Source organism: Prinia subflava, chromosome 1 (assembly GCF_021018805.1).
Source record: "Prinia subflava isolate CZ2003 ecotype Zambia chromosome 1, Cam_Psub_1.2, whole genome shotgun sequence".
In the NCBI taxonomy this organism is placed as follows: Eukaryota; Metazoa; Chordata; class Aves; order Passeriformes; family Cisticolidae; genus Prinia; species Prinia subflava.
The window spans coordinates 133,771,321-133,794,438 of NC_086247.1; the positions used below are offsets into that span (position 1 = coordinate 133,771,321).

A 23,118-nucleotide genomic window follows, 5' to 3' on the forward strand; every position below is an offset into this window, starting at 1 on the left:
ACCTGAGAAGAGGAAATTTCTTCTAAGGACCTGAAGAGCACCCAGGTGGAAGACTGAAGGATGAGATTTGAGTATGCCACGTTACCTTGTAAATATCTGCTTTCTGTGCAAGTGCACAGGGAAGCTAAGCCAGCACAGGTAGCAGGGAGACAGCCTTAGCCTGAGCTAATGTGACACGATGCTTCAAAAGTGTGGGCTGCACCCACTATCCTGACATCCTTCTCTGTCTCTGCTCGCCGGGGGATGCAGGCCCCTCATTTCCACAGCTAAGCATGGTGACCATGGCCTCTCTGCCCAAATACCTCAGACACAGGCATATACTGACAGAAGAATTCCAAAACTAGGTTTTTGAAACGCTTCTTGTTCAGTAGAATTTAAAAAGTCCAAGTCTATCTGCTTTAGGATGGGGTGTTGAAGACACCTGGATGTCTCAGGTCGAGGGCCGTCATATAAAGATAAGCAGAGTGCCAAACAAAACCTAACTCTCCCCCTCCTTACCAAAGCACACAAGCAGATGTTCATCTTTCAGCCTCAAAACACACACCCACTGGCAACAGCAAATATATAACGTGCAGAATGAGTAGTTGGCAAAACAGGACACTGTATATGCTAGTAAGATTAAAGTAGGTACCAATTTCATATATGCACAGATGCTTTTTGTGTTCAAGTCATAAATATAATCCATTTTGAGAATCCTGTCGTTAAAAAATCAAGACAAAGGATTTACACACAGGATTGAATGACCCAACTCAGAATTTTTTGCCAATACAGGTTAATCTGAGCCTACAGGTCATCTCAGTGTGACAGCTATAAATTGGTTTAAACTGTAGTTTTCCAAAATATTTTCAATATTTATTATTTTAGTTCTGGATATTCCTGCTGTCTTACATGTTTTCTCCACTTGAATTGCTCTTCTCTCTTCAAACTATTCTAATTTTTTAGCTTGGATGACGTAGTGTTGGAAGAGGCATCAAAAATTAACCATATACTACTAATAAAGTGTTCATTTTTTTAATTTGATTTTGTCAATTTATGAATTCATTGACTGATGAAGACTTTCTTAAATTATGATACATGGAGAAAGGCATTACTTGATCCCAATTTTTAATATCAGTTTTTATTTTTATTACTTTTAGCTGTCCTTTGCCATTTTTCTTTTGAGGTTTTTCCACCGCAGATTTGAGACAACAAATCCTATTTTCGTTTTGAAGTAAAAATTTTCCATTTTAAAATCCCTTCTTGGATGTTTTCCATGCTTTTGCTCATAATCTTTTGAAATTTGATAAGCAAAGTTTGTCTAATTCTCTTTAGAATTCTGTGTTACTTTCCTTCCCCTATTTATTTGTTTAGCTTTATTGATTTTGGATGCACACATTATCTGTAATGATAAGTGGGTTTGTCTTCAGTTGATTTAGTCAATCCAGAACTAATTGTGTGTGTGTATACATATATATGTATATGTAAGGATTAAAAATGAAATTAGTACTATTAACTTCATTTGTACTGTTCATGTGAGTAAAATAAAATACACTTTGGAAATATCCTGGTAGCATAAATGTATTCTTAAACTCCTTTTTCCATATTATGCAATAAAAGTCATGTTCTTCTTATAAGAAGCTTTTCTACCTTGCCCAAGAGATATCAGGCAAATTTTTCACAGGGTTTCACAAAACACACATGAATAACACAAAAAATTCCTTCTCGTTTTCTGTGTATTTCAATGGTAGCTTGCTTGTATGAGAACTACAATCTCTATGGAGGAGTGTTGGAGTCCAGGGCATCTCTCTGGTCACCTGGAGGGTCTGGGACCCTGGCAGAGGGGTCTGGGACCCAAACAGGAGATTTGGAACCTGTACAATGGGGTTTGAAGTCTCTACAGGGGGGTTGGAAACCTTGGCACAGAATCCAGGAGGAACTACAAGTCTCAAGAGTGTGAAATGAGTAGTAGTTAGTTTATCACAGGGTGAAAAAGTAGAATTTGGAGTTTTTTAGAATGGAGGCTGAAGAGCCAAGATGGAGGAATCAGGGTGTGGACCTGTTCTTCCTTCTCATTCTTGCCCTCCATCTTCTGCAGTGCTGGGTCACAAGGGATTGGTTTAGAGTAGAGGTGACATGGTTAGCATAGGTGATAGGTATTGGCAATTAATTGTTAATAAAGAATACATTGTGGACCATGGTTGGGCTGGAGGAATGGTACAAAAGGGCTGAGACCTCCCGACCATGGGGGAGTCACCACGAGTTCTCTGCCACAGCAGGAACCTTGGCAGAGCACAGAGAGAACTGTGAGATGAGAAAGAACAACCTGGGAAAACCTGAGATGGCGACTCCTGACTCTTCTGCTTCTGGCACGAGGTGTTTCAGAGGGCAAAGGACACTTTACCACCAAATCTCGGGACAAGAATCTGAGAGAGGAGAATGCTTCTGTTATTAGTTTCAGAACAGACACAACCTAACCTTGTTAGTTTTATTTCTAAAGCTTGAGTTAAAAAGGGCTCTTTATCAAGTGAGCAGTGTTCCAATCTGATCCCCGTTGTGGTCAGTAGAAGCATTTCTATTTACTTCTTCAAAGAGTGGTGGAGAGCAAAAAGATGAATTTAATGTCATCATTGGTCTGAGTTATCAGCATGAAAAAGTGACCATATTGGGTGCAGTCAGTTTGGTCACACTGAGAAGAGGTGTCTGTGCCAAAAAAAGCACTAGGACAAGTGGTACCCTACAGCAGTGTCAGGAAGCTGGCACAGAGTGATGCTCTGGCCAGTATCCCCTGGGAAGCCCAGGCACCCAGAGATTCCAACAACTGGTACAGCTCATCTGCCTTTCACAGGTATATCACAATACATTACCATAAGATTACTCAACCAAATAGCATAAACTCATTTTTGTGTTTGACTTCAATAAACTTGTTATCCAAAATCATTTAACAAAACTTCAGTGTAAATATATGAAATATTACTTCATGTGAATTGCTTTGAAATTACTGCTCTGAATTCAGAGGAAGATATAAACCCTTGTTTCTAGCATCTGTGTGCAAATATTAACTAGAAGGTTGCACATCACAATTTCTAACATGCTCAGGGAAAATGAATTATTTTGTAAAATTTATTAGTAGAATCTTTGCCTAGTTTTAAGATTACGTGGGTTTGAAGGAACTCCAGTTATATGCTTCATATAATCCTACTTGCATACTTCATAAATTTTAAGGTAAAAATGGACAAGTAAATAATTTTAACCTGATTTCCTAGCAGCAGACACCACACTTACTGCATTGATATGTTTCATATATTTTCTCTATACATAATGGAATAAATAAGAATACTGTAAGCCATGCTACTTGGACACTTGCAAAATATTAGAACATATACAATAACATTATAGATGGGAAGTAAATCACTGTGGTCCAGTAGTTAAAGCATCCTCATGTGCCCTGTAACCAGGAGAAATTTTGTCTTTGTCATATCATCATATTGTTATGCATTACAGCAACTTGTATGTCATCCAAAACATTTTGTACTTGACCTGTCAAAGACAAAAGCTGTGAATAAATGGATGGCTGGCACTTGTTCTATTCTGAACCTCTCTCTTTTCCTTTGATTATCCTTTCTTCACAGCTTCCAGTTCCAAAAGCACACAGTGTGGACTATAATGAAAATGCAGTTAAAATAAAGGTCAGTGGGACTGATTTGTGAGACAATTGCTCTTCATATCTGTCTCCTTGCTAGAATTGTATTGGCCTGACTTTTTCCTGGTATCATACACCTTATTTTTACAATGCAGCAGCTATAAAACTAAGATATGCTAAAATAAATGGGCATGAAAAATAAAATACTATCCCAGCAAACTGGAACTCCAGTGGACCTCCATGGCTACAATGGTTTTGTCTTATTTTAAGAAAGTGCTTGTCTAATGCAGATGGGTGTCAATTGATTGTAAAGAACATAGAACTTCCCCAGCAGATTGTTATTTACAAGTTACTGCTCCTAAGTATCCTTTCCTACTGAAGACTACAGAGAAATGAATAATTGTATATCATAAGAATCCAGAATTTACCTTCATATGAATAAACCCTTGTCATAATTTAAAAAATAAGTCATTAATTATATCAACAAAAAACATAGATAAAACAATCAAATTTAGAAGTATGTCATATCTTTAAAATCCAGGAAGTGTGTTAGCTGGAAATTAACTGAATATCTGCCTTTATGAGACTCCACCTGGAGTACTGCATTCAGCTCTGGGGACCCCAGCTTAAGAAGGATGTGAACCTGCTGGAGTGAGTGCAGAGGAGCCATGAATGTATCAGAGGGCTGGAGCAGCTCTGCTACGGAGATGGGCTGAGAGAGCTGGGGCTGTGCAGAATGGAGAAGAGGAGGCTCTGGGAGACCTCTGTGCAGCCTTCTGGTGTCTGAAGGATGCCTACAAGAAAGCTGGAGAGGGACTTTTTAACAAGGACATTGTAGAGACACAGCAATAAGACAAGGAGTAATGGCTTTAAACCGAAACAGGATAGATTTAGGTGAGATATTAGGAAGAAATTCTTTACTCTCAAGGTTGTGAGGCTCTGGAACATGTGCAGAGAAGTTGTGGATGCCCCAAACCTGGCTGTGGTTCAAGGCCAGACTGAACAGGGATCTGAGCAACCTGGTGTAGTAGAAAGTGTCCCTGCCCATGGCAGGGGGATTGGAACTAGATTACCTCCAAGGTCCATTCTAAACCAAGCCATTCTATGACCTCTTAGGTATCTGAACGACAGTACTATATAAAAAGAGAAGTGTGCAAAGAAAAAAATGTCTGCACCAGTCACCTGAGACTGCTTACTTCGCACAAAGGTAGCACATATTAAAAAAACCTCTTAAAACTTGCTATGAGGCTGTCTAGAGACAAGCCCAAAGTCAGAGAACAGTTGGACAGATATTGTGAAATCAACAGTCACTGTTGCAGAGGCCATCTTCAGAATGAGGTTCAAAATAGAACAGATGAATAATCCCCTGGACATGCCTGTTTTTCCTGACCCAGGCCTCTGGAGTACTGTCCCCAGCCATGCCTTCCCACCTCTTCACATGCCTGATCTAATTCCAAGGTGAGTCAGAGGTGTGACATGATCCAACAGGGAACTTCTCTGCAGTGAGGTAGTTTTCAGCTGGATCAGCTGATTGTGCAGCCACAAATGAAATGGATCAAATTCCAAATCTAATACAAGAAATGTGGTGGCAGCACATAGTTGTGGGCACAGGGCAGTGTTGCTACATTCTCTTTCAGCTGTAGATACCCCAAAATTAGATGCAATCTGAGACTGTACCTTTGAACTAGAAGCCTTACTTTTAGATAGCTAACTTAGGCAGCAGTAGGAAATAATACAAGCATTTTGAACTACGTCCAGTAAAGATGTAGTTAACACCTGTTTATTAATAGCATATAGATTAACACACCTGTTTTTAATAGCACATTCATTATACTACTCACACATAAGGTGGAAAAGCTGGTTTCTACAGCCATTTATGTCTGAGAGGGCAACCCCACACCTCCTGGGAGAGGGCTCTAACTGCCACCCATTGTTGTGCCAGGGAAAAATGAGACAGGGAAAAGAGAGAGATACAATATAATATGGAGTTTTGGAAGGACTTCACACTGTGTCCACAGTAAAAAAAAAAATCATTACAGAATCAAAATATAAGCCATGATTACAGAGCCTTAAGGTACTTCCTGGTATAGACGACCTTTTTTCAAAATGTTGATTAGAATATTGCGAAGGAAAGTTGGGTTGGAATGCTTTTAGGCTGAAGTCAGTCTAAAACTCTAGTTGCCCACATGTGTTGTGTTAGCTCTTCCTGCAGGATGACTGACTGAAAGCTCTGCTTGTTATGAAAGGATTCTTACAATTAGTTTTGAAACCATCAGGAAGAAGGGATGAGAAATGAGTGGATAAAACAGGCTCAGAGAACACCTACCATATGTCGTTTGTGAACATAATGGGGGATGATGAATGGGGAGGAGGTAAAGCATCCTCTGAGAATATGTTATTGTTGAATTGAGGTAGAATCCAAAGAAAACATGTAATTCCTTACAAGTAGTCAGTTCTACACAGTAGATCAAAGCTGTCCTGCATTAGCTGCTGAGAACAGTCCCTGTGGATAGGTAAAGAAGCAGAACTAGAGGTCTGGGAAAAAAAAAACCAAACCACCCAGCCCTTAGTAAAATAACAAAGTGCCTAGTGACTGTAAATCCTTGTGGGAAGAGGCTTGGTGTGCAGTTTTCATTTGATGTGTCAGAAGTCTGCCTAATGCATGCAATCACATTCATTATTGAGCGTGGTTAGTGCTATTGATTGCATCTAGTGTTTCTGCCCTGCAAACAGTAACAGCACCTTTTTCATTTCTTGTTTGCACCCCTGTGATGTGCCCCTATTGCTCTGTGTCTGACTCTTTCCCCAAGTGTATACACGGGCCTAGTTTTACTTAATTTGCAATCCAACTAGTTCAAAGTAATCGAACAGTACTAAAAGGCCTTAAGGATAATGACTTGAGTTTTATGTGACAGCAGGAATAGGCAGAACGTGTCTTATCCTCTGAGTCATATCGTTAACGTGGGACACACCCCGCTGAAGCCAGCAACACAGGCTTACAAAGCTGAGCACCAGGATGGGCAACAGAGCCCAGGGGATATTCCAGGCCCTGTCAGCAGCTGATAGCCACTGCTCTCCATGGGATGGGCAACCGAGGCCAGGGGATATTCCAGGCCCTGTGAGCAGCTGATAGCCACTGCTCTTCATGGGATGAGATGGCGGGGAAGTGGTCAGGCTGCTGTGCCATGCTGTGTAACCACAACCTGCACTTTGCTGTCAGGCTAACCCATGTCACAAGCACCATGGCATCACCAATGAAAATATACAGTCAGCCCAACGTATAGGGAAGCTCCAAAAATCTTCCATAGAAAGCAAACGTGTCTGGGCACAAAACCTTCTCGCCTCCCGAGCAGGGGGGACGAAAGAGCTCGACGCAACTCAATAATATAAACCTCCGCCTCGGGTAACATGCCCGGCTGGGGTGGAGGGCCTGGGCCGGGTGCCGCTGCCGGGGCCCCCGCGGAACGCAGGGTGGCGGCGGGCCCGGCCCCGGTTCCCCGGCGGGCCCGGCCCCGGTTCCGCGGCGGGCCCGGCCCCGGTTCCGCGGCGGGCCCGGCCCCGGTTCCGCGGCGGGCCCGGCCCCGGTTCCCGGCGTGCTGCGCGGGAGGCGGTGCCCGGCGCTGGGAGGAGGCGGCGGCGGGGCCGCCCGGGCCGGGAGGAGGAGCCGCCGCCGCCGCCGCCGCCGCTGAGGGCTGCTCTCTCTCGCCGCCGCTGCCGCCGCGCTGCCGGGAGGGGCGGCCGCCCCGCGCCCCCCGCCCCGCCATGCCGCTTTTCGCCACCAACCCCTTCGACCAGGATGTGGGTGAGTGGCTCCCGCGGCGCCGCGGCCCGGCCTCTCCCCGAGATAGCCCCGCGGGCGGCCGGCCGGCCCTCCGGCCCGCTCCGCTCCATCCCCCGCGGGCAGCCGGCCCGCTGTCCCGGCCCTGCGCTGCTGGGCTCGCTGGAGCCCGGCCGGGCAGCGGGAGCGGCGGCGGCGGCGGCTCGGGCGGGCCGGGCCGGGCCGGGCCGGGCCGTGTCCCGGCGGGGCCGGCCGGTGACAGCGCCGGGGCCCCCGCGGGCCCTTCTGGCCTTGCGGGCCGCGGGGGCGAGCGCAGGGATGCTCGTGGGGGACGAGCTGGCCTGCTGAGCACGAGTAACGCTGCAGCACAGCAAAACAAGTAGTGAGAAAGGTCCGCGCTGGAGTGTTTTTGAAAGGATGAACAGTAAAAAGCACCATCTACAGTTGCCTCACAGACAGGCACGAGAAAATCGTTAAAGCGCTTTGTATTTAGTTCTTTAAAGGGGATTCCTGTGGGAGCTTTCTCTTTCCTTTCAAGTAAACCTTGACGTGCTGAACTCGTGTTATCCCCACCTTACTTGTTCCAGGGCCAGACTAGATGGAAAATATCTGGCTTTTACTTGACAAAAATTGTGCTTAATGCTGATGCGTTGAAACTGAAGATAATATATAGACAGTTAATAATTAGTTTTGTGTGCTTTATTTGAGATTATATAATATAGTTTGTTTTCAACCTGCTCCTGACATCCCTTTTACTTTGAGCCATAAAAGCTTTGTCTGGGGAATCCCACAATATAAAGGGACTTTTTCTCATGGGTGGATATGTACACCCCTTCTCTGCGGATGTTTTCTTATGGCAGTGTAACATTGTATAAGTCTCTTGAAACAAAGTTCTTTAATAGTGTTAACTATCTGTAACTTAGAGCTACAAATACATTGTTTCTTAAAGTTTATAAAACTTTAGACGTTTAGACTCCAATATGATTCCTCCAGCTCTTTAAAGAAAGACTAAATCAAAAGTGTTTGAAAAGTATGTATCTTTTCAGGAGAAAGTATTAGTGAATTAAAAGTACTGAGACATACATTCTGTATGTATGTTATCAGAAATTCTTAGTCTGTTGCTTTAAAGTAAGACATAGCTCGATCTTCTGTTAACACTTTTAAGCTGAAGACTGCACTTCAATTAATGACTTTGTTGGTAGCAGACTCGACGGACTTATTTTGGGAAATAATAAATAATTCTTCTTAGTTGTTCTACTGTCTTCTAGTGTAATTTGACAGCTGAAAGTGAGGAAGAGATTGTACTGCTTGCCAGTTTTCCATGGACTATTAGAGAATGATTTGAACTAATAAGATTAAAAAGTGATAGGCTCAGGTTCTGGCAGGTGTTCATTTTCTTTCTCCCTAGTGCCTGTGGCTGGCAGGGAAGCTCAGACTGCTTGAAGGGGTCTCTCTAGAGCTCATTTCACTGGATGTGCTCCTCAGCACTGAGTCTCAAGGCAGGGCAGTAGCACCCATCAGTTATTTCAGTGGCTCATTCGGTCTTTTCTAGGTTGCCAACTTCTTTCTTATCTACTGTGCTTGCCTAATATGATCACCAGTAAATAATTTTCAAAAGCGTTGTTCTGTGTACTGTATGAGGAGATAGAAATAATCACTCAGTACCAAATGATTCTTGGAAATGCAGATAGTGGACAATGGGCTAATTTTCACTGGTAAACAGCCTCTTTCTTTTGGCCCCTTTCATGGTGTCCCGAGGGGGTCTGAAGGAGCAGCAGGCTGTTCAGTTGGTGACAGCCTACTTTCAGGAGCCTGCTGCCTTTATCCATCACTTAATTGGATTTGTGCCAGCGAGATGGGAATGATGAAGTCTCCCGGAAAGTGTCCCTGGGCTCTTCTTCTCCACGGCCCCTTGGGAATGTGCTATTATCTGGATGAATTTTTTGGCAGGCTTCATGAGATAGCATCAGCTGTAGAGTAAACTCTCATGTTTTGAGGAAACTTCCAAAAGTTGTCAAGCCATAGTGTTATTTTTTATTTGTATTCTCTGAGTGAAAGTTGAGTGTTCTGCTTTTGTGCTTATTCAGCAAGCAATTCTTCTTTTGAAAATCATGTTCCTGAAGCAGAAAGGCAGTCACCAGCTAGTCTTAATTTCATCTGAATTTGGACACTGGTGTTGTTGATAGTATTGCTGCAGTAGCTGAGCTTTCTTGTCTACTGAACAGCTGATCAGTACTGTAGAGTAGTTGGAAATTATTTTGGAACCATTTAGGATAATGGATTGCACAGAACGTATCTGGAATTTAATCGCTTTCCATTTTTTTGGGAAAGTAAGTATGTCTTACATTCAGGAAAAAATTTTCAGTTTGTCTGGCCAGTTAGCAGCATTTGGCTAGGCCTGTTAACATGCTGCTGCAGTTATGGAACCTGGTCATCCATAATAGTTTATCATTTAGTGTCAACTTTGTACACCTTTTTTTTTAGGTGCAGTTGGCAAAAGAATGTTGTTTAAGACTGCTATTAAATTGATAATGTTAAAGAATGCCCTGAGATTTGAGAGGAATAACCATTATCATCCTCAAGAGTCCAATCTCTGGATGAAGCCCAAATACTTCTCATTTTCTGAAGTTTCTTTTTACCATATTTAGGAATATTTCAACAGGAAAGGGTGCTAATCAGCCATGACACAAGTTTTTACAATCAAGTCAGGGAACCTTTGATGATGTGCCCAAGTAAGGAACACAATAATGGAATTAAAAAAAATATTCAAGACACTGGGCCTGTTCAGAGCATAATTAAGAAACTAATCTTCCATTTAAGGGGTTAGAATTAAAAGTGTTCTTATTAGGTTCATGAGTTGTCTGTTTCTGCAGTATTTCTTCAGCTTAATCATAAAATTATTTCCAAGGAGTTGTTCCTGGGAAATGCAGATCTGTAAGTGTGGCTCAGGTAAAATGATGGTGAAATGTGCTTTAAGAACCAAAAGACTGCCTACTAATCTGTCATGACAGGATAAATTGTAATGTAGTGGTGCTTAGGCTAGGTTTGATGAAGAACTTACTGCTAAAGCAGTTCTCAAGTGTTATTTGAACATTATCTCAAGAATAAAATCTGTAACTCAAGTTCTGGTATGTGTTGTCATAAAAATCACACATGATATCAAAAGAGGGTGTTTAAAAAACACAGGAGGTTTGGATTTTTCTTACACACAGTAAAGGATGAAGATATTTGCATTTGCTCTGGATGTTACTCTGGCTCTTACTGTGATGGTTTGAGGCAGCACAGGAGTGGGAAGAAATTTAGGCTTGCCATTTACAATAATAAGAAATTAAGCTGGTGGTTTAGTAAGGTAGTAGAACTTCATGTGACTTGCAGTCATTTTCCCATATTTTATTGACACAGGTGGTGGTTGATAATTTTATGCTACTGATTCTTCAGATATTTAATGATATGCTTGAATTACATATGATCAGCCTATAGTTTGATGCTATTAGAATGTAAGAAATGGTTTGACCATGATTCTCATGGTTCAATTTCTTGAAAAAAAAAACCTCTTACTATTTAAACTCATTGTTCTTTAGATTTATCCCCTTGCTTAGTCAACATCTTCAAAATGTCCAGTTATGTGCCTCTCTGAGCTGGACTTTCTGTGTTAGGCCAGGTTAGCCAAAAGAAGGGAGAATTGTCACAGGTTTCTTGATGCTGGACCATTATGGAGACTGCAGGCTGTGAGTTAACATCTGGCTGCAAAGGAAGATGAAATCCAAGGATTGGTTCAGCTTGTCATGAGACTGGCACTTTTTTGCCTGAGTTAGCAAGCCTACTGTTTTTCTCAGCTTTGTTTTAAAAAGGACATTAACTGTAACAGGGAGATTGAGTAGCAAATGTGTGGAAAAGCAGCTATAGCCACCCTCCTTTTCAGTAACTTATAAATATTTATGAAAAACAAGAACTTCTTACTGCAAGATACCTTTGGTGTTAGGATCTCAGTGAAAAATGGCAATGCTGACAGGGTAAGATTGAGTGGAATGCTCCTTCAGTATATCAGCCAACAAAAAAATCTTTTTCACTATCAATTACCAGGCTCTGAGTTCAGCTGGGCACTTTGAAGCCAACATAGTATGTTCAATAGTCAAAGACTGTACTTTTCTGGTAATTCTCTTTCTTTCCTCCCAGGGAAGAACTGTCACTTCAGTGCTTCTTCTCCTTTCAGCTGTGACAGTGCATTATAATAGCAAAATTTAGAAGAATCAAAGGAGATCTTCAACATGTAAAATCTGTTCCTCCAACTGATAAAAATAACACTGTATGTGGAAAATTAAGTTTCTTGCTGATCTTCCTTCTGAAATGCTTCTTCTACTGTGGCTTGGCTTGTGGGGTTTTGCAAATGAATCCTGGCACCATTTGTTCATGACAGGCCTGTGATACATCTTGTTTACGGACTATTCATCTTTCTCATGTATCTCTGATGTGCTCACCTTCCTGTTGTGTTGTAATGTTTCTGGGCAAAAGGTAGCTTGAGTTCTGTAAATTTGTTAGGTTTGGCATGAGACATCTAAACATCTAAATTATTTTTGCTCAGATTGTTTTACAATTTCAGCTTTTTCTAACCAGGTTGTGAATCCTTATGTCTTCATTCTGCTCAGTTCGTTGAGCTGAGGGGTGTTTGTTTTGGCTGGGCTGCCTGGTGAGATCCTACAGGGTTTTCTGAAGGAGTGAGCCGGGGTGGCCTCAGTCACTGCTGCTTGCTTTGCCTTGGATCAGCTGCAGTGCTGTCACTGGACACGTTCTACAATTGCTCCCAGAAGGACTTTGGAACACTGTAAATGTACAGTTAAACTGCAGAAGTTGGTTAATAGCTTTACCAAAGTTAATCGAACTTGGAATTCAAGTTTCTCTCTATGGTGTTGTTGCCTGTTAGAGGTTCTTTCCAGTCTTGTCCAAATGAAGTCTGGTTGGACATATTCTTGAGCAGTTCTGAGCATGTTAGTGAAATGCAAAGTGGTTAATATTCAAGTGGTGGTTTTTGTAGAATGGGCCAACAAATCTGTTTGTTCTTTTTATTTGACAGACAAAAAGAACAAAATTTAATTGTATTTAACTTCAGTGATGTGGAATGGTATGTAATCTGAATTTCTCAGCAAGTGCCTGCACAAAGAAAGAAAAATTCGCTGTCAGTTTCAGTCTTTAAGGACTATTTAAACTGTATTGCTTTGGAATTTCAGTATTTGCAGTTTCATAGAGAAGGGGAAATTAATTATTTGGCCTAGTGAGTGAAAAAAAACAAAACTTTGAGCAGAAGAAGAGGAGAGAAGGCTGAGGGGAGTGTTGAATTTTTCATTAAATCTGTCTTATTTACATAACAGATTTTTGAGGATCTTTTTAATAATGCTAGAAACTGGTTGTAATAGGAGTCTGTGAGTTGAAGACTTTGTTTAAATATTCTTTTGAAGATTTTCTGTAGCCATTCTTCTCTTTGTAATTGAAGTTACAACTTCAGTGTTTCATTTTAATGATGTCCAACTGTGAAAATGATGTTACATCCATGAATAAAGAACAAATAATAAGTAGGATGGTTAAAGACCTTAAATTGGTAGAATTTTCTGACAGTTTTTACTGATACTTGTTTTAAATGCATCAAATAGTGTGCAATTTAAGTGTTGGATTTGAGATTGTTTTGATCTAGATTTGTTTTTTGGTTTTGAAATTCTACTAGTTTTAAGATCCTTGAGACTTCTTTGCAGCAAAATATTCAGTTCTACTACTGGGATTTTTCTTTCAGAATGAACCTCAGTAAAAACTAAAGCTTGGGAAGCTCAAGCCTGACAAGACCTCCCTCTGAAAATGATGTTAGCAATGGGCAGTCACTAAGTTTTCTGCCCTAAGAAGTGCATCATGCAGTTTACTGCAGTATCCAAACATGATGGGAGTATTTACTCTTGCAAATTTCTAAAGAGGCAGGAAGATGCTGTTGTTAAGATGCAGAACTAAGGCAGAGAAATCAAGTGACTAGTACATATTTCCATGGCAAATTTGCAGCAATATTTATATTCCTTTTACCAGCATGTAAGGCATCAACCACTAATCTGGCATGCACTGCCTTTCTTCTGCCTAATAGTACTTTGTAAATCTGATAATAAATTTCTTTTAGGACAGGTATGAATTTTAGGAAATTTTTGGTTTTTCTGCTGAGGAAAGGGTTCTTGTTTTATTTTTCTTTTTTTTTTTTCTTCTGTCCTAAAATGATCAACTGCAATTGTGTTTTGTATATAATAGGGAACTTCAAATAGAATCACAGTGCAAATATTTTTGCTTTGTTTATAATTTATAAATAATGCACAAAACCAGAGGAGCAAGTGGAATTTTATCAATGCTCCAAGCATTCAGGTTTGTGTAAATTATAGGGAAATGGTGCCTCAACACACTTAATGGACTTTATGACACAAGGAGAGGTGAGTTGATTTAGGTTTCCCAAAAAAGCCCATGCAAGAGCCTGTGTACTTTCAACCAAAGTATAAGTAATTAATCTCATATATTTAGATATTTTTGACCTGGCTTCTCACTCAATAGGTGTAACACTAGCTAGGTTTTAGGTACAGTATTTCAGTGAGAGTCTATGGCATTTTAATGAGGAATGATGTTTTCCTTAGAAGACAGGTGCTATTCAGTGCTATATAAATTTTATTCAGAGGTTTGCTTGTAAAAAGATACAATATATGTTTGGAAGAATGATTTCAGAATCTAGGTGCTTTATTTGAAGGACATTATATTCAATAAATTTTTGCGAAGCTAAAGATAAAAACACAGCTGAGATTTCTGTCATAGAAGGTGCATTTTGCTTCAGAAGACTTTATTTGTTACATGTGTGATTTATGAGAATGTTTGTGTGGTTGGAGCACTAATTCTGACTCAGGAGTTACGAAGCTGCAAATTGTTGGTCACTGTTGGATGTGTTGGTAGGGAAGTACCATTAATGCTGACCTTGTTCTCTTTTATGTTTTCCTAGGTGTCTCTTTTAGGTATAATATATGTTTTAGAGAGTGAATGTTGGACAAGAGGGAACTGGTCTGGCCCAGTGTTCGGAATGCAGAAGTATAAGGAGAGAGGCCTAGTGATTCCAAGCTCTGTGCCTTGAAAAGTGGCCAAAAATTATATATTGGTTTTGTCTCTTTTGTGTTTGTTTTAGGAACTAAACAAATTATTGAAATAATTTAGAAAGATTTTCTTATATTGTGTCTGATCATTATTCTTTTTTACCAAAGAGCCCATAGATCCAAGTATTGTTTTCCCTGAAATTATGGTACTCACCAATTTGTGTGTCTGTCTTTATGGAATTACTGGTAAGAAAATAATATTAAATAACTCCTGAAAAAATAAAGGTGAGAGCTAAAGATATGTAATTAAAAAAAAATCCAAGGAAAAAAGCCAGTTTAAAAAATTTAAAACTACTATTTTACTAACTACTATTAATAGTAATTAGCTCTAATAATAACTATTAATCACTACAAATTAACATTACACAACATAAGATTGTACAGTCCTGCACTGCATAAAATTACTATATTCATTTGTAGGCCTAGCTTGTGCTCAGAAAACAATGCCTTGAATTTCAGTGCAGCTTCATGTGGAGAGCTACGATGCAGTCCTGTTTCCTTTGGGTTTGGCATAGCATTAATAAGTTTGGAAGTACGTTCATTTCATGAAGGAACCAGTGCTGTCTTTTAAAGTTGTTTTTGTGAAGTTTGAAACGTTCTCTGATCCTGTCTTGGCATTCATGAAGTTGAGTAAGATTTTGAAGCAATGATGACGTAGAGGGATAGGATCTGAGCTAAACATTAATATTGTTATGGTAGAATTATTTTTGACCAGGGATGGAAGATGAAGAACAATTCTTCTTTAGGTTATCTTCTGTGTGCTGTGCTAACTTGTCCTAAGACTTTAAACACAACTGTCTGTTTTTCCTCCCCTGTAAGAATCCATTCCAGTACTAAGACAGAGTCTGCTAGTGACATATCAGCTGTACCTGAAGGCTGGGAGGGTACCAGCTGTTAGGCAGGATAGGCAACTAAACTTTTTTTTTTGCTTGTGAATGTGTGTGTGCCTCATTTTAGGAGAGTATTTGTGTATTTTAGGTGATAATAATGTAAGTAATTTAACTTAAGTAGATTTAAGTAATAATTTTGTCTACAAAACACTGTTGCAACATAGAAATTTTGTCAAAGCATCTTTGTTGCTCCTGCTCCCAGAGTGGTGAAAGGCCATAGTTATTTGCTAATGCTCTGACAAAGATAGTGGACAGTCAGGTCAGACAGTGTGCTGCTAACATGCTCAGTATGTTCTTAACTCCCCTTGTTTGAGACAGAATTTGAGTAAAACTAGAGGCAATTTTTTTTCATGTCTTACCATTAATTTTATTATTCAATGGAATTATTGGATGATTGTTACTACAGAGGACTGAAAGGATACACTGAAACTTGGTTTCAGGCTGAAATTTTGTAAGAAACCAGCTAGTGTTTGTTTGTGGAGGAAATACCCTGACTAACAAGGAGGAACACATTGCAAGCAAATGGCATTTTTTAGATAGCACTAACTTCAACTGCCAAGAAGGAACGTGGCCACAGAAGGAAACTTGTTGTTGTACTTGTGGATAAATTTGCAAAATGTTCTCATTGAGAATTAAAATAAAGGCTGTCATTGGTGTGGTTAATGTAGATCAGGGATTTCATCAATCACTATCTTACTTGTAGTTTTAGCCAGTGTTTAAATTAGCATAAAACACAGTTTGCTGTTCTGCTAAAACATTTAGCATGCAGTAGTTTACTCCTTGGTTTGTTGAAGACATAACTGATTACTGTGCCATTTCTTCTTGTTGACATCATGAGGAAAGAAGGATCAATTGTTGTCAAAAATACAGACAGCTGTCTGTTATGTGGAACAATGGAAAAGACCAAGGGTTCAGTTCCCTTGGGTTGCTCATCTCTGTGCTGAAGGATGCGCTAACTAAAGTGCAGCATTGGGCATGAGTGCCCAGGCTGGGTTTGTGAGCTCCACGTGTGAGCTCAGAGCCTGGCAGGAACTAATGGCTTTAGGGAGAACTGTGCAGGAACACTTGGACTGGAGCTGGTCCAGCTCCAGTAGAACTGGCAGTGAACTGAAGCAGTGGAGTCCTGGGAGTGAACTGCCTCCTTGTGGTCTGTTTGTGTGTCTCTGGACTGTGCTTCTCTGCTGCTTTAGTTTGAGGAATGCAGTGTAGGCAACTCAGGCTCTGTGTTTCAAAAAAGCAGCTCTGGTGCTGCAGAGTTGAGGCTGGGTTTGGTAGCAGAACAGCTGTTGTGTGCACAGACTGCAATTTCAGAAGACTGCCTTGGCCTGTGATGCTTCATGCAAGACATTGAGTTCAAGTGTTCTACCTGAAAATCACAAATTTCTATGATTTTTAGTCATAAGCACAATCTGGAACAAGAGCAAACTGAAAGGAAAATGAAGTGGTTGGTTGATCAGCTGTTATATCTTAGTGCTAGATGTTAGCGTGGTGTCTACCCATATTTTTTTATATTTCTGTTGATTATGACTGCTTTTTCTAATAAAACAAGATTTCTGATGGGGTTTAGAGAGAAGAGGCAGTGCTCTTTTACTTATCTGAGAGAACATATAGAATTGTAGGTAACTTCTATTTAGAATTATTGTACTGTTTTGCTCTTTTTCTTGCATCAGGCAGTACAGCTGATGTTTTACCATTTCAGTTGTATATATGTCAGCATTGAATTTTTCCATAGAAATATTTTGGGAGCACATAACCATAGTTTTGCTTTTCTGCATTTTTGTTCTGAATGAATAAACTTATTAACTGCAACCTAGGTCAATTCGTAGGACATCAAAACTATTCATAAGAAAAGCCATCAACTTTGATATGAATAATCCTTATAATTTTTGGAGATTTGATGTTTTGCTTTGTCTTTCTCTTTGCATTTTTGCCAGCGCTAATCTAGATAATGAATCTCTCCTAGCAGATAAGTTTTCATATGAAATCTTTGGTTCCTTTCATAAAACTAATTAGTCTGAGACATTCCCTGAAAGGTGGTACTCATCTCTGAGGCATACTCTGTGTTTTGTAGATTAAGCTGTAAACATTGGATGAAGCAGGGATGGGAAACAAAGTTTCTATATTATTCTGTGCCCATTCTCCTCTTTGGTTACTTATTGAAAATGCTTGTGCATTCCCTATGCTCTCCAGGCCTGATCTGATCCACCGGTATTTAGATACTCTATTGAGCTGCAGTGTAAGGCTCAGTTTCCTTTAATGCTTTTATTTATTGTTATCCTTAGTGTAAGTAAGCTTTTCTGGGGAAGAAATAGGGAGAGAGTCTCTTTTTATTTCTGATGTTGAATCTATTTCTTCTCTATCTCCTCTCTCTATTTCTTTAGTCTTCACCTCGGATTCTTGTCCTATTAAATGATTTCTTTGAGATTAACTTTGATTTAGCAATCTTTATAGCTGAAAAGAAACAGTGAAATATATCATCCAAATCTGAAATAAGAATGGGAACATAAAAGTTTAGTGATTATGATGACTTTTTAAATCCTTCTTATTAAGAGGTAACACATGAAAGGAAATGCAAGACACAGCACTTTAGTGTCTAGGAAGGTGATCAATTCAGTTGTATCTGACTCTGCAAACAGTGAAGTAATGCTTTGGGTATTCATATCCTATTAAACTTGATAGTTTCAAATGGAAAAGAAATCTGTTGGGAGCTGTACTACTTGTGTCATGTTCTGGGTGCATCTTTATTATGTGGTAAAACAACCTCAAATATGTTTGTTGATTAATTAAAATTCATGGTCACGAATGAACATTAGAAAATTAAAAATAATTAGAAACAACATTTTTAATATATGGATTTTATTAAATATAGAAAGTTTTCATACATTTAGCAATCTACAAAGAGGTAATATTTCAACATCTTTGTTGGCAATTTAAACGTTTTTTTAATTTGCATTTTGATTTACTTATACTTTATTTATCAGAGAAAGCAACCAGTGAGATGAACACTGCAGAGGACTGGGGCCTCATCTTAGACATCTGTGATAAAGTTGGACAGTCACGCACAGGGTAAGTGATTTCTGGAATTTCCTCCCCAAATGTTTTTAAATCTGTTATTTCAGTCTCATATACCCTGGTCAGAGGAATGAATTTTTTATTATCTTCTATAAACTTCTGCAACAGCTGAATTTAACTTAAATTGATTACAAGTAAAAGGAAAATGTATGGGGTTTCTACTGAAATATTTTACAAGCCTTCCTTTGGAGATACCAGCTGATCTGTTAAAATTAGAACTTGTGTACAGCAGTTTTTTGCCAGTGTAACAGATTCAATAACTTGCTGTGTTTTAGCAGTATCACTGTAAACCCAGGAGGCTTCATGAGTAATTTTTCTTACAGAATCATAATCTAAGTTGCAAGTGACCTCCAGAGGTCGTATAGTCCAACCCCTCCAGCTTCAAACAGGTCTAATTAGATCAGGTTGCTCAGGACCGTGTCGAGTCTGGAATGCCTCTAAGGTCAAAGGTTCTACAACTTCTATGGGCAACGTGTTTCAGTATTTAAGTAGTTCTACTTACTCAGTAAGGAAATAAAAGAATAATCTGCAATCTGATTACAATTTCCCTTGTTCCTACTTGACTGTTGCATCTTGTCCTGTGACTGTGCAGCTCTAAGGAAGAATCTGGCAGCATCTTCTGTATATAGTCTGATTAACTGGTTGCTGAAAGCAGTAAGGCCCACTTTTTGTCTGCTCTTCTCAAAACTGAAAGCACCTCTCCCACCCATCTTTCCTTGTGTGTGTCCCTCCCTGACCATCCTGGCAGCTATCCATTGGACTTAGGGCAGTGTGTAAAGAGCCTTCTTGCACTGGGGAGCCCCAAACTGGACAATGTGTTCCAGATGCAATCTTACAAGTGCAGAATGGAGGGGAAAGGTCACTTTCCTGACTTTGTTGGTTGTGCTGACCAGTACTTGGAGCCAGGATGTGGTTGGTTGTCTTTGCTGCCAAGCTGCACTGCTGACACCTCTCACCCAATAGGACCTGCAGATCATTTCCTGCTTTTCATATAGTCATCTCCTGGCCTCATTTAAAATGCAATACCTTAGCCTTGTTCTTGTTGAACTTCCAGTCTACCCATTTCTCCAGCCTGTCTTGGTCCCTCTGAACTTTAGCCAAGCCCTCCAGTATATTGATAGCTCCCCTTCAACTTGCTCTGGTCAGTAAGTCACTGAGAGCACTGTTGGTCCCAGCAGCAATCCCTGAAGGATGCTGCCTGCTAGCTGGGATTTGCACTACAGGTGGCAACTCTTTGAGCCTAGGAGACCAGACACCTACCTTTATCCAGCCTGTATTTTACCAGCTGTGTGATAAGGAGACTATAAGGGCTTCAGATGTATGTCAAAAATTTGCTGAAACCAAGGTATAAAGCATCTGCTGTCCTCCATTGTTCTTGGCATCACACTACCAGTGTCTTTGTCACAGAAAACAATAAGGCTTTGTGTTTTCCCCTTGTTTTCCAGAGCTGTTCTCTGTCATCTAGGGTTTGATAGGTGTACATTTTGAAGATGTGATACTAAATTAAACACATCTTAATATGGGCTGATAATGTTTACATTCTTAAGTATTTACGGAACTCTTTCACAGAATTTATACATGAATTTACTTTTTGGACAAGAAAAGATAAAGTGTAATTGGAGCTAGCATTTAAAAATACCATTTAAAGGCACAATTTCAGTGTATTTATAGTGCTTTCAGTCAGTGTAGTATTAGGTTTTGGAAATGTTTTAAATACATCTTCTCAAAGCACTCCTTGTAACAATTCAGGTAAGGAACAGGCTCAAGAAGAGAGTTTTGCCACTGATGCAGTGAAAGGCTTCCCTGAGAATGACTTGGATTGCCTTGTAAAACTGCCAGAAGCAGTGTGAGATGCCAGACACAGAGTCCCACCTGGGACTTTTGCTCCAAAGCACAGGTTTGCAAATAAGCTTATTCCTTGGGATTAGAGATGGTCTCTGGAGGAGTACTTAAAAATAGCTCAGCATGTTGAGATTTCTGTGCTGTTGTGTATAACTGTAGTTAAGATAACAGCTGGCAAGTTGTTAATAAAGTTTCATATTAGTCTTTATATGTAAAACTGCATTTGTATTCCTTGAGCACATTGATGCTGAGCTTGTAACAGCATTATTGAATGTTTCAGTATTCTATTTATTCACTGAAAGCCTTTCTACAGATGAAATTTAGTCTCACAGCAACACAGTCTGAACAGTGCTCAAATGTGTGTAGCTGCAAGAAACTTCAGTACAGACAAAGCTAGAGAACTTCTGGTAATGTGCAGCTTGAATTCCTGTTAAAATTTGTGAGGTTTGTTTGTGTTGCTTTTGGTCTTTTTATTTTGTGTGTTTGTATTTTAATATTTTCCTTAATAAAACTGTTTTATAGAAGAAAATGGGATTTTAAACTTTGTAATATTTATCCGGCTTGTAATAGGCTGCCAGCTGACTTGTTGCTTAAATTCAGGTTCTGTTAAAACTTGCTGAGAGTGGGTTCTCTTTGTTTTTGATGGATTATGTAATAGAGTAGCAAGATAAAGCAAGACAGTGTTTCCCATTGAGAAGTTTCAAATGAGATATGCTTAGCTGTTTGAAATTTTCCTGCAGTTTCAGTTCCTCTGACAAGGATGCAAGTCTTCTTAACTGGGATTGGCTTTAATCTTTTAACCAATTCTGCTCCAGTTAACGAACAAGTGGTTTGTTACTGTCCTTGGCAGAAGTTGAGATTACAAAAGCTCTCCTTTGTGGATTTTCTTTGTACCAGTCTGTAAGCTTCATTGCATCCTGCAGCATTCCAGATGTGAAATACCTTACACCTGAAACCACAGCAGCCTAGAAAAACAATTATTCATTAAGTAGCACTTCTGGTATAGCTCATTGTCTGCCAACTTGTTGGTATCCGGATTAATTGTTGGAAACCTGTTATACTAGAAAGGTGTTGCATTTTCTTGTAAGATAAATTAGTTCCAGTTCCATAACATAATTGCTATTGTTATTTTTTAGGTTGTAATACTTTCCATACTGAGAATTACAAACTGCTGAAAATGTTATCTTTCTTCCTTTAATCCAAACAACTAAACCAGATTTTAGCAAGTTAAAATTCTACTGAATCACTCTTTGACTACTTCTTCTGTTTTCTGTGAATTTCAAAATTAGAGTTGTTAGAATTTTTCTAGAAAACACAGGAAAGACAGAAAATATGTCAATATTTTAAATGACATGACTTGTCTACAATAGCCTATATGAAATACTATTCTGTATAGTATAGAATTAACTTAATACATTCTGCATTTCTTTCTTTCTTAATACTTTCTTAATACTTTCTTTCACATATCAGGTTCTTAGATGATATAAAATTTTTCTAGTGATGAGACAACACATTGTTTTTCATCTCTGAATCTCCTTTAGGGACTCATACAGCTCAGTAGTTGCACATTGCATTGTTTGCATCCTGTTTTTTGCCAATATTAGCTTAGTGAGCAAGTTGCCTTTTCAACATAAAAACACGGCTAAAACGAAGGTTTTACTGTTAGAGGCAATCCTTTCTGTCTCCTGGTTGTGTACAGCATTCTTGAAAACTTGTTTATTTTAAAAACTTAAATCACATGGTGTGATTCTTGAGGCTGTCCTTTGCAGGGCCAGGAGTTGGACTTCAATGATCTTTGTTTGTCCCTTACAACTCAGGATATTCTATGATTGTGTTTTTGACTGGCATTTTAACTCTGACTACAGGAAAGGTATAGATTTTTGCATAGTGTTGCTTTTCTGCAATGAAAATGCTTACAAAACTGAATCTGTAGTTTATTGTCTCAGAATAAAATAACATTATAACATTTGGATGGCTCATTAAACAGAATAAAAGGAAAAATTAAAGGACAGGTATGGTATATTTTAGCAAAGATGCCCCTCCTTTTTCAGTCATTTCAGTGCTAGCCAATTCCTAACTTTCATCATGTTTGCGCTTGGCTTTGAGTCAGCTGTACTGTTTATTTCATGAGACATATCAGTTTACATTGAAACTATCACAACTTCAAGTTTTTTCCAGAAAAGTTACTAAATTAAAAAAAAAAAAGATGGCTGAAAAAAAATGAAATCAGTGGCTGGGAGACTACACCAAGGTTTGAGAAAATAGAAATGTTCATTGCAGCACTTTCTGTTGGGGTGGGTATTGGAAAATTGTCATTGAGAAATGGTTTGTTCATATTGCTTCTTGCCTAACTTTGTCTTGTATTCCTTAAGGATTAATTACTGCCTCAGCAAGTCAGTATTCTGGTTAGCTGTTTGTTCTTTGGTTGTTTTTGTGCCTGTTGATGCAAGAGAGAACAGCAAAATTGCTTACCTGATAGTTTGCCGACGTGTCTTCCATTTTTTCCCCTCCAATTCTGCAATCTAGGTTGCGTTTTACATCGTAATTGCAGCCTATGTCCAGCAGGCTGACCAGCAAGCTTTGTGATCAGCCTGTTTCTGAAGGAGCAAGGGGGAAAGCTGAGTCCCACAGAGTTACATTAGACTGTAAATAAACAATAAATTCCTGAACATATCTGAAACGTTTTGTGCAGAGTAGTGTTTTAGATTACAAGTGCTGCTAATTGTGTCCTTGTTAAATAAAATACAACCAGAATTTTTTCTA

At 39.5% G+C, this 23,118-nt stretch overlaps 1 protein-coding gene across 1 annotated transcript in view; it reads left to right on the forward strand.

The window, feature by feature from the left end:
* The first annotated feature begins 7,228 nt into the window (after positions 1-7,228).
* STAM (signal transducing adaptor molecule) overlaps positions 7,229-23,118 on the forward strand; it is a 33,434-nt gene continuing 17,544 nt past the window's right edge. The window contains exons 1-2 of the mRNA XM_063413158.1: positions 7,229-7,421; positions 18,423-18,507. Of these exons, the coding sequence (XP_063269228.1) occupies positions 7,382-7,421; positions 18,423-18,507 (125 nt within the window). The 5' untranslated portion in view covers positions 7,229-7,381. The remainder of the gene's footprint in view (positions 7,422-18,422; positions 18,508-23,118) is intronic.